The 11,000-nt window shown below is 45.9% G+C and overlaps 1 protein-coding gene across 2 annotated transcripts in view; it reads left to right on the top strand.

The window, feature by feature from the left end:
- LOC129409805 (cyclic nucleotide-gated cation channel-like) overlaps positions 1-10,909 on the top strand; it is a 13,110-nt gene extending 2,201 nt beyond the window's left edge. The window contains exons 3-8 of one of the 2 annotated variants that reach the window (XM_055156565.1): positions 3,127-3,237; positions 4,169-4,357; positions 5,743-5,853; positions 5,980-6,086; positions 7,533-7,821; positions 9,951-10,909. In XM_055156565.1, the coding sequence (XP_055012540.1) occupies positions 3,127-3,237; positions 4,169-4,357; positions 5,743-5,853; positions 5,980-6,086; positions 7,533-7,821; positions 9,951-10,236 (1,093 nt within the window). In that variant the 3' untranslated portion in view covers positions 10,237-10,909. The remainder of the gene's footprint in view (positions 1-3,126; positions 3,238-4,168; positions 4,358-5,742; positions 5,854-5,979; positions 6,087-7,532; positions 7,822-9,950) is intronic. The other variant, XM_055156566.1, reaches the window with a different exon arrangement.
- The last annotated feature ends 91 nt before the right edge of the window (positions 10,910-11,000 follow it).

The raw sequence follows: 11,000 nt of genomic DNA on the forward strand, positions 1-11,000 counted from the left end.
CCTATCTCCACCCACAAACTTTCAGATCGCACGTACTGTACTTGCTCTCTCTCTCTCTCTCTCTCTCTCTCCTTTCTCTCTTTTTTCTTTCCCGTTCTCTCTCTTTTTCTCTCTCCTCTCTTCCTTCTTCTGTTCTTGAAACTCTATCTCCCTCTATCTCTCTTTTTCTGTTTCCCTTTCTCTCTCTTCCTCTCTTCTCTCTTTCTCTCTCTCCTCTCTTCCTCTCTGTCCATCTTTCTCTCATTTTCTCTCTCCCTCTTTCTCGTCCCTTCTCTCTCTTCTCTCTTCCTCCAGCTGTTCTTGAAACCCCCCCTCCTTTTCTTTCTCGCGTTCTCTCTCTCTCCTCTCTCCCTCTTTCTCTCCTTTTCTCTCTCCCTCTCGCTTTCCATTTCTCTCTCCCGTTCTCTCTCTCTCCTCTCTTCCGTCTTCTGTTCTCGAAACTCTCTCTCCCCTCTATCTCTCTTTTTCTGTCTCTCTTTCTCTCTCTCTCCCTCCTCATTTCCCTCTCTCTCCTCTCTCCCTCTTTCTCCTCTTTTCTCTCTTCCTTTCTGTCTCCCGTTCTCTCTCTCCTCTCTTTTTCTGTCTCTCTTCTCTCCTCTTCCTCCTCTCTTCCTTTCTACCTTTCTCTCTTTTACTCTCCTCTCTCCCTCTTTCTCTCTCTCTCTCTCTCTCTCTCTTCCTCCACTCTTCCTTCTTCTGTTCTTGAAACTCTCTCTCTCCCTCAGTCTCTCTTTTTCTTTCTCCAATTTTCTCTCTTCGTCTCTCACTTTCTTTCTCTCCTTTTCTCTCTTCATTTCTCTCTCTCTCCCTCTTTATCTCCCTTTCTCTCTCTCTCTTCTCTTCCTCCACCTGTTCTTGAAACTCTCTCTCCCTCTCTCTCTTTTTCTGTCTCCCTTCCTCTCTCTCCCTCTTCGTTTCTCTCTCTCTCTCTCTCTCTCTCTCCCTCTTTCTTGCCTTTTTTCTCTCATCTCTCCCTCTTTCTCTTCCTTTCTGTCTTTCTCTTCTCTCTTCCTCCACCTGTTCTTGTAACCCCCTCTCTTTTTTTTTCTCTCTCCCTTTCCCTCTCTCACCACTCTTCCTTTCTCTCCTTTTCTCTCTTCCTTTCTCTCTATTCTCTTCCTTCTCCTGTTCTCGAAACTCTCTCTCTCCCTCTATCTCTCTTTTTCTGTCTCTCTTTCTCTCTCTTCGTCTCTCTCCCTCTTTTTCTCTCTCCTCTCTTTCTCGTCTTTCTCTCCTTTTCTCTCTCTCTCCTCTCTTCCTCCACCTGTTCTTGTAACCCCCCTCTCTCTTTTTCTCTCTCTCCTGTTCTCTCTCTTTCTCTCTCTCTCCTCTCTTCCGTCTTCTGTTCTTGTAACTCTCTCTCCTTCTATCTCTGTTTTTCTGTCTCTTTCTCTCTCTCTCTTCCTCCACTCTTCCTTCTCCTGTTCTTGAAACTCTCTCTCTCCCTCAGTCTCTCTTTTTCTTTCTCCTGTTTTCTCTCTTCTTCTCTCTCTTTCTTTCTCTCCTTTTCTCTCTTCATTTCTCTCTCTCTCCCTCTTTATCTCCCTTTCTCTCTCTCTCTCCTCTCTTCCTCCACCTGTTCTTGAAACTCTCTCCCTCTATCTCTCTTTTTCTGTCTCCCTTCCTCTCTCTCCCCCTCTTCATCTCTCTCTCTCTTTCTCCCTCTTTCTCCTCTTTTCTCTCCTCCTTTCTCTCTCCCGTTCTCTCTCTCCTCTCTTTTTCTCTCTCCCTCTCCCTTTCCATTTCTCTCTCCCTCTTTCTCTCTCTCTCTCTCTCTCCTCTCTTCCGTCTCCTGTTCTTGAAACTCTCTCTCTCCCTCAGTCTCTCTTTTTCTTTCTCTCCTTTTCTCTCTTCATTTATCTCCCTTTCTCTCTCTCTCCTCTCTTCCTTCTTCTGTTCTTGAAACTCTCTCTCCTTCTATCACTCTTTTTCTTTCTCCCTTTCTCTCTCTTCTTCCTCTCTCCTTCTTTCTCTGTTTTACTCTCCTCCCTCCCTCTTTCTCTCCCTTTCTCTCTCTCTCCTCTCTTCCTCTCTCTCCTTCTATCGCTCTTTTTCTGTCTCCCTTTCTCTCTCTTCCTTTCTCTTTTCTCTCTCTCCTCTCTCCCTCTTTCTCTTCTTTTCTCTCTTCCTTTCTCTCTCCCGTTCTCTCTCTCCTCTCTTCCGCTCTCTCCCTCTTTCTTTCCATTTCTCCCTCTTGTTCTCTCTCTCTCTCCTCTCTTCCTTCTTCTGTTCTTGAAACTCTCTCTCCCTCTATCTCTCTTTTTCTGTCTCGCTTTCTCTCTCTTCCTCCCGCTTCCTCCTCTCTTCCTCTCTCCCTCTTTCTCTCTTTTACACTCCTCTCTCTCTCTCTTCTCTTCCTCCACTCTCCCTTCTCCTGTTTTTGAAACTCTCTCCCTCAGTCTTTTTCTTTCTCCCGTTTTCTCTCTTCATTTCTCTCCCTCTCTCTTTCTCTCGCTCTCCTCTCTTCCTCTGTCCATCTTTCTCTCCTTTTCTCTCTCCCTCTTTCTCGTCTTTTCTCTCTCTCCTCTCTTCCTCCACCTGTTCTTGAGACTACCTCTATCTCTCTTTTTCTGTCTCCCTTCCTCTCTCCCCCTCTTCATCTCTCTCTCTCTCTTTCTCCTCTTTTCTCTCCTCCTTTCTCTCTTCCGTTCTCTCTCTCCTCTCTTTTTCTCTCTCCCTCTCCCTTTCCATTTCTCTCTCCCTTTCTCTCTTTCTCTCTCCTCTCTTCCGTCTTCTGTTCTTGAAACTTTCTCTCTCTCTTTTTTACTCTCCTCTCTCCCTCTTTCTCTCTCTTTCTCTCTCTCTCTCCCTCCACTCTTCCTTCTCCTGTTCTTGAAACTCTCTCTCTCCCTCAGTCTCTCTTTTTCTTTCTCTCCTTTTCTCTCTTCATTTATCTCCCTTTCTCTCTCTCCTCTCTTCCTTCTTCTGTTCTTGAAACTCTCTCTCCTTCTATCTCTTTTCTTTTCTCCTTTCTCTCTCTCTTCTCTTCTCTTTTCTCTCTCTCCTCTCTCCCTCTTTCAAATTCCTGTTTTCACCCACCCCCTGTCTCCACCCACACACTCTGACCTCATGTTATTATTATTATTATTATTATTATTATGTTGTAGTTGCGTGTATTTCCTGCAGGGGGCAGTCCGTGTGCGATGACACGTCCTCAGAACTACAGAGAATGGCCGCCATCGACAGAAGAGACATCAACTCCCAGAATTCCCTGCGCGGTCGAGGAGCTCTGTCCAGGTACGAGGGTTTGGCGGCGCCTGGCCAAGTAAACATTTAGGTTTTTTTAATTTCTTGATTAGGCTGGTCCAAAAACTTTTTTTTAAGATTCTCTAGATTAATCTCCATCAGGACTCAGACGTTATGTTCAGTTATCAGATAAATAATATACATATATAACCAGTGTTGGGGAGTAACAGATTACATGTACTGGAGTTATGTAATCAGAGTACAAATGATGAGTAACTGTATTCAGTTACAGTTACTGTTTCAGTGAGTGGTAATTGGATTACAGTTACTTTTTTGAAATAAATGTGAAAAGTCAAGATTTTCAAACAATGATGATGAATGGTTAGAAAAGTTAATAAAATTAAAGTTTTGGACATTTGATTTGAGTTCAGTCAAATACTACAAATCAACACAATCTGATCCTGGATCTGATTCTTTGCTCTTAGTTCATTTCATAATGTTTTATATTATATTATATAAGTATCGGATCAGGACTCAGTATCAGCAGATACTCAAAATCAAAGAACTCAAACTCGGGGGCAAAAAACATGTGATCGGGACATCCCTAGTTCCATATCTGACCAAAAGTATTTGGGTCAAAATTGTATGCAAATTAATTAATATTTAGAGGTTTCTCAAGACAAAATTGCCCTGTAGCGCCTGTACTATAACATAGCAAACCAAATAAATAAGGCGTTTTCGAATAATTTGTCATTTTATTCTGCAAACACAAACTGAAATTTGCACAAAAGTTACTTAAAAAGTCGATAAAGTCCATAAAAGTTGCTTAGAAAGTCTGTAAAAGTGCAAATGATGTAATATACACGTTCCAAAAATCACTTTCACTTTCACTTTCAAATCACAAAATATATACACCTGACCACCGTATCAAATGTTTGTCATCTGTGTTTATACTTTATACATCTGTGTGTGTTTTTGTCAGAATCGTGGGCATGGTTCTGACTCTGCGGGACTGGGCTCACAAAGGTTTACACGAGGAGGCGGAGCGACCGGACTCCTTCCTGGAACGCTTCAGGGGCCCCGCCCACCCCGACCTGCAGGCTCCGCCCAGTCGAGTCAGCTACAGCAACACAGGCTCAGACCCCGAGGAGAGGAGGCAGAGGAGGAGAAAGTGAGGACCCTCTCCTCTGACCCTCTGACCCTCTCCTCTGACCCTCTGACCCTCTCCTCTGACCTTCTCCTCTGACCCTCTCCTTTGACCCTCTGTCTGACCCTTTGATCTCTGACCTCTCTCTTCTGACCCTCCTCTGCATCTTCTTCTCTCTGACCCTCTCCTCTGCTCCTCTGACCCTCTCCTCTTCTGACCCTCTACTTTGACCCTCTCCTCTGACCCTCTTGTCTGACCCTCTCCTCTGACTTCTTCTCCATCTGACCTCTCCTCTGCTCCTTTGACCCTCTCCTCTGACCCTATGTTCCTCTGACCCTCTCCTCTACTCCTCTGACCCTCTCTGACCCTCTCCTCTGACCCTCCTCTTCCTCTGACCCTCTCTCTGACCCTCTCTCCTCTGACCTCTGACCCTCTCCTCTGACCTCTCCTCTGACTCCTCTGACCCTCTCTCTCTCTCTGACCCTCTCCTCTGACCCTCTCTCTGACCTCTCTGACTCCTCTGACCTCTCCCTCTCCTCTGACCCTCTCTTCTGACCCTCTCTCTGACCTTCTTCTCTCCTCTTCTGACCCTCTCTGACTCTTCTGACCCTCTGCTCCTCTGACCTTCTCTCTGACCCTCTTCTGACCTCTGATCTCCTCTGAATCATCTGACCTTCTCCTCTGACCCTCTCCTCTGCATCTCCTCTCCTTCTCTCCATCTGACCTTCTCCTCTGACCTCTGACCCTCTTGTCTGACCCTTTGACCCTCTCCACTGACCTTCTGACCCTCTCCTCTGACTCTCTTGTCTGACCTCTGACTCCTCTGACCCTCTCCTCTCTCTCTGCCCTCTCTCTCTGACCTCTCTCTCTCCTCTCCTCTGACCTCTCTGACCCTCTCCTCTCCCTCTCCTCCCTTCTGCTCCTCTCTCCTCTGACCCTCTCTCTCTTCTGACCCTCTCCTCTGTCTCTCTGACTCTTCTGACCTCTCCTCTGCTCTTCTGACCCTCTCCTCTGACTCTCTCTGACCCTCTCCTCTGCTCCTCTGACCCTCTCCTCTCTGACCTCTTCTGACCCTCTCCTCTGCTCCTCTGACCCTCTCTCCTCTGACCTCTTCTGACCCTCTCTCTGCTCTTCTGACCCTCTCCTCTGACTCTTCTGACCCTCTCCTCTGCTCTCTCTCTCTGACCCTTCTCCTCTGACCCTCTTCTGACCCTCTCCTCTGCTCTCTCTGACCCTCTCCTCTGCTCCTCTGACCCTCTCCTCTGCTCCTCTGACCCTCTCCTCTGCTCCTCTGACCCTCTCCTCTGCTCTTCTGACCCTCTCCTCTGCTCCTCTGACCCTCTCCTCTGCTCTTCTGACCCTCTCCTCTGCGTCCTTACTCCAATAACATGTTTTGATTTTTGTTTTAGGAAAAGAAAGTGCCGTATAATTGTCCTGAGTCCATCAGATGACCTGTATTACCACTGGCTCTGTGTGATCGGGACAGCTGTGTTTTACAACTTCACTTTACTGGTGGTCAGGTACATTCTTTTTTTTTTTTTATAAATCACACTATGTTCTGTTTAAATAAATACTCTAAATCTCTTCCCAGAGCCTGTTTAGTCCTGTTATTCCTTTTTTCCTTTTTGTTCCTTGTATATTCCCAGAGCGTGTTTTGAGGAGCTGCAGGCGGAGCACGTCCTGGTCTGGTTGGTGTTGGATTACGTCTGTGATGGAATTTACATCCTGGACATCGCGGTGCGCCTCCACACCGGTGAGGATCTCTGGCATTAATGTATAAGACAAATCTAAAAATCTGAGCCCATTTCAAAAAACATATAGACCTATTAAACATGGGGATGCACAGTACAACACTGGTATCGAATATCGGCGCAACTACTGACAAATTTGGTGGATTGGATTTTGGCTTTCACGATATCGATCAACCAATATGTCATTTTGGTATAAAGTGGTTTAATAAAACAATTCACTGGCCAACGCCTCATAATATTTGTATTTTTACAAAGCTGACCGGAAAAATGTGTCTTGTCCTCTCCGGGTGTGGAGGAGTTCAAGTATCTCAGGGTCTTGTTCTCGAGTGAGGGGAGGATGGAGCGTGAGATTGACAGGTGGACAGGTGCAGCGTCGACAGTGATGTGGTCACTGTATTGGACCGTTGTGGTGAAGAAGAAGCTATGCTGAAAGGCGAAGCTCTCGATTTACCAGTCAGTCTACGGTCCTTCCCTCACCTCTGGTCATGAGCTCTGGGTAATGACCGAAAGAACAAGATCGCAGATACAAGCGGCCAAAATGAGTTTCCTCTGCAGAGACAGGGTGAGGAGGTCAGTCACATGGGAGGGGCTCGGAGTAGAGCCGCTGCTCCTCCACGTCGAGAGGCGTCTGTTCTGATGTCTCCTGGGTGTCTCTCTGGGCACGTCTCACCAGGAGGAGAAGACCCAGGACACGCTGGAGGGACTTTGTCTCTGGGCTGGCCTGGGAACGACTCGGGTTTCGCTGGAGGAGCTGGAGGAAGTGTCTGGGGTGAAGGAAGTCTGGGAGTCCCTGCTTAAACTGCTGCCCTGGCGACCCGACCCCGGATACGAGGAAGAAAATGGATGGATGTTCTATAGTTACAATGCACACCAAAGTTCTTGCAGAGGTGCAAATGGAAGGAACAGCAAAATAAACGTGAAAAAATGCAGAGCACAGTCAGATAGTCCATGGACAAAAGCTGAAGCAAAAGCTTCTTCAGACATTTTTCTTGCTTTGGACCACAGTACACTACTACTACTGTACAGTCGTCCAAGGCAAGAAAAATATCTGATGAGGGCTTTTTTTTTTTTCCCAGAGCGTAATTTAAAAATAAAAAAATCTTTTGGACATTGACTATCTGAGTGTGCTCTGCATTTTTTCACTTTTGCAAAACACATTTGGATCATTTTTTTTTTTACCTTATACTGTTTGTGTTTAAAGGAAATAAAGTCTGTTTTCAGTCTCTGCTGTAGTATCATCTGATGTCGAGTATCAGCAGATACTTGGAGCCCCAGTATCGATATTAATATTGGAACAGAAAAACATTCTTTCCTAATAAAATTTATATGTCAAACTCTTTTAAAAACAGACAAATTATGACCTCATTAAATTGTAGACGTGAACACAACCTTTGTGATTCCTCCCATCATCTAACCCAACCCTACTTCACACGTGTTTATTTCTGTAGGTTTCCTGGACCAGGGTCTGTTGGTGCGTGACTTGTCTCGCCTCAGACAGACTTACGTCCGAACAGTGCAGTGCTGGTTGGACCTGGGCTCTGTGCTGCCCACAGACCTGCTGTACCTGTGGGCGGGGCCGGACTACACCCCTCTGCTCAGGTTCAACCGCCTGCTGCGTTTGACCCGCCTCTCCGAGCTCTTCGAACGCACAGAGACCCGGACCGGGTACCCCAACGCCTTCAGGATCTGCAAACTGGTGCTCTACATCCTGGTCATCATCCACTGGAACGCGTGTGGGTACGACATCCCGCTCATCTATAAATCTGATCTAATCAAAAAGAACACGTTTATAAATGTCAAATATGCAAATATGGATATCTAAAAAAATAGTGCTGTACTGCGGTAAATAATGTGCTCTAACATCAATTATCATCTGAGTCAACATTATTTACAAAGTTTTTCAGTGACTCTAAAGCAACAACTAGCATGCTAATGTGCACTTCCTGATATTTTTGGACAATAAAATGTTAAAAAGAGGATGCGGCTGTCTTACTTTGACCTCAAGCACTTGTTTTCCAAATAAATATTTTTTTACTGGACAATTAAAAATAAAAAAAATAAGAAAATCAGTAATGAATAGAGGAAGTCTGAAACGTAGAGTGTGTTACAATGATGCATTCTAATTAGTGACGGGCGAATGGAGCCTCGTGAAGCACCGACACCTCAGTCGCAATATTGTCTCAAATGGTTGGACGTGTCTGAGGCCTCAGAGAAACACTGACCTCTAGTGGACAAATTTAATCATTGGCACGCAGGTGTCTCAACATCGACGAAGTATTGTTAGTGTAAGACAACACTTGTGTGCAGAGCGACACCGAACCAACAACAACAATAATAATGATGATTTAAAATAATATGTAAAGAGGAACATAAATAACAGCTGTAAATAAGAAAATAGGTGTTACCTTGTTGGGTGGAATTAGATCAAAGTGATCCCAAACCATGGATCACTTTTTTCCACTTGTAGATGCCATCGAAAATGAAACAAACGTCGCCAAAAGTCGTCAAAAGTCGCCAAAATCACCAGGAACGTCACACAACACTCCTCACTACGCAGCGTTTTTAAGAAATATCGGTGCATCTTTTATACTGTAGCAGTTTAGCGCTTGTCAAACCACAGAAGTGCGCCGAACACTCTGAAGCATCTGAACCAATCACAGAGCGGAACATTCTCAGAGCCAATGAAACGCTTCGATACACTGAAGCGACTGACACGCAGAGAGAAGCAGTAGGGGGAGGGACCCACACTTCCACACTTCGGTCACGTGAGCGGCTGCTGCGAGACGAGCTCCGAGGCAGTGCTCCGGAGCGATTTGTTTCAGAAAGAACGAGACGCGCTCCGGAGCTCCGCCTCATTTGCCCACCACTAATTCTAATCAGGAAATGCACTTTAGCATGCTAGTTGTTGTCCCCTTTATGGTCTCTGGAAAACTCTGCTTTGAAAATTGTGAAAAGTGTTTCCTGTATTTTTCAGACTATAAGTCGCTCCGAAGTGTAAATCGCATCAGCCAAAGAATGCGAATGAAGAAGAAAAAAAACATATATAAGTCGCATTTTTTAATTTTATAAAATCAGAGACCAGGAACCAACATTTCCTGTTGAAAGTCAAGTTCTAGTAATAAGAATAGAAGAGAGAACAACAGACTGTTAACGTCACATATGAACAGTTCTTCAGATAAACTATGACATAAACAACAGAACAGAACAAGTTTAACAAACTCTCCATCTCACTCCAAATCAATAAATCCATTCAGTTCTTCATCCTCGGTGTCACTTCTGAGCAACTCCACTCTGTCGTCAGACTCAGCATCAGTTCCAGTTAGAATTATTCGGGTCTTTCTGAATCCCGACAGGATGGTTTCGGTGTCACTGAAGTCCAGACTTTGTCCATCCAGTGACTTCAGGAAAGTTTCATGGTGCATCCTCCCGCTGTCACAAGTTTCTCTCTCACTCCAAACTTTCTTTCTTTCTGCTCGATTACCGTTTCGGGCTGAATATTTCGCTACTTGCAGCAGGACAGAGGCTCTTTCTGCAGGAGACATGCGCAGTAGAGTGAAGTGACAGTGGTGCAGGAGGAACAGGAGCGGCAGATACTCACACACGAGACTTCAGCGCCCTCTTGTGGCCGTCAGTGTGAAAATTTAAATATATGAGTCGCAGGAAACATCCAAACCATGAAAAAAAGTGTGACTTATAATCCAAAAAATACGGTAGAAACTTGTGATGAATAATTGAAGTAAGGGTTAGATGTAAGTGAGGGAAAAGTTTGGATTAAGTTTTTAAAGGTGCAGCACCATTAACGGTCTCGCAATGTGGAAATTTCCGTGTTGCAGTGCAAAGTACTGTACGCCCCGCTCTCTCCTCAGGTACTACAGTTTCTCCTTGGTCCTGGGTTTGGGCTCAGACTCTTGGGTTTATCCAAACGCCTCTGACCCCGAGTTCACGTCTCTGACCCGGAAGTACATCTACTGCCTGTACTGGTCCACGCTGACGCTCACCACCATCGGGGAAACACCGCCCCCTGTCAGGGACGAGGAGTACCTGTTCCTCATATTCGACTTTCTGGTGGGTCATGTATTTGATTTGTTGCGTTACAGAATTTCTCAAAGGCCCGTTCAGACCGGTGACAGGTCAGTGCGGACGCGGGTCTAGGCCGTCCTGCGTTTTGGCGGCGCGTCTTCAGGCGTCAGTGCGGTGCGAATCCAGAAGCTGAAAATGCTGTAGGACGCGCCGCACCGACCAATCAGGGACGACGATATTACCTAGAAGAAGAAGAAGAAGAAAAAGAAAGGACTAAACCAGGACTAAACCAGGTCTGAACCAGGACTAAACCAGGACTAAACCAGGACTGAACCAGGACTAAACCAGGACTGAACTGGGACTGGACCAGTACTGAACCAGGTCTAATCTAGGTCTAAACCAGGACTGAACCAGGTCTAAAGCAGGACTAAAGCAGGACTAAAGCAGGCCTAAACCAGGTCTAATCTAGGTCTAAACCAGGACTGAACCAGGACTCACCAGTACTGAACCAGGACTGAACCAGGACTGAACCAGGTCTAAACCAGGACTAAACAAGGGCTAAACCAGGACTGACCCAGGACTAAACCAGGACTGAACCAGGACTGAACCAGGACTAAACCAGGGACTGAACCAGGACTAAACCAGGGACTGAACCAGGACTAAACCAGGTCTAATCTAGGTCTAAACCAGGACTGAACCAGGACTGAACCAGGTCTAAACCAGGTCTAAACCAGTACTGAACCAGGCCTAAACCAGGACTGAACCAGGACTGAACCGGGACTAAACCAGGGACTGAACCAGGACTGAACCAGGACTAAACCAGGACTGAACCAGGACTAAACCAGGTCTAATCTAGGTCTAAACCAGGACTGAACCAGGACTGAACCAGGTCTAAA

Source organism: Boleophthalmus pectinirostris, unplaced genomic scaffold (assembly GCF_026225935.1).
Source record: "Boleophthalmus pectinirostris isolate CB_2022bp ecotype Guang Dong unplaced genomic scaffold, ASM2622593v1 HiC_scaffold_20, whole genome shotgun sequence".
Lineage (NCBI taxonomy): Eukaryota > Metazoa > Chordata > Actinopteri > Gobiiformes > Gobiidae > Boleophthalmus > Boleophthalmus pectinirostris.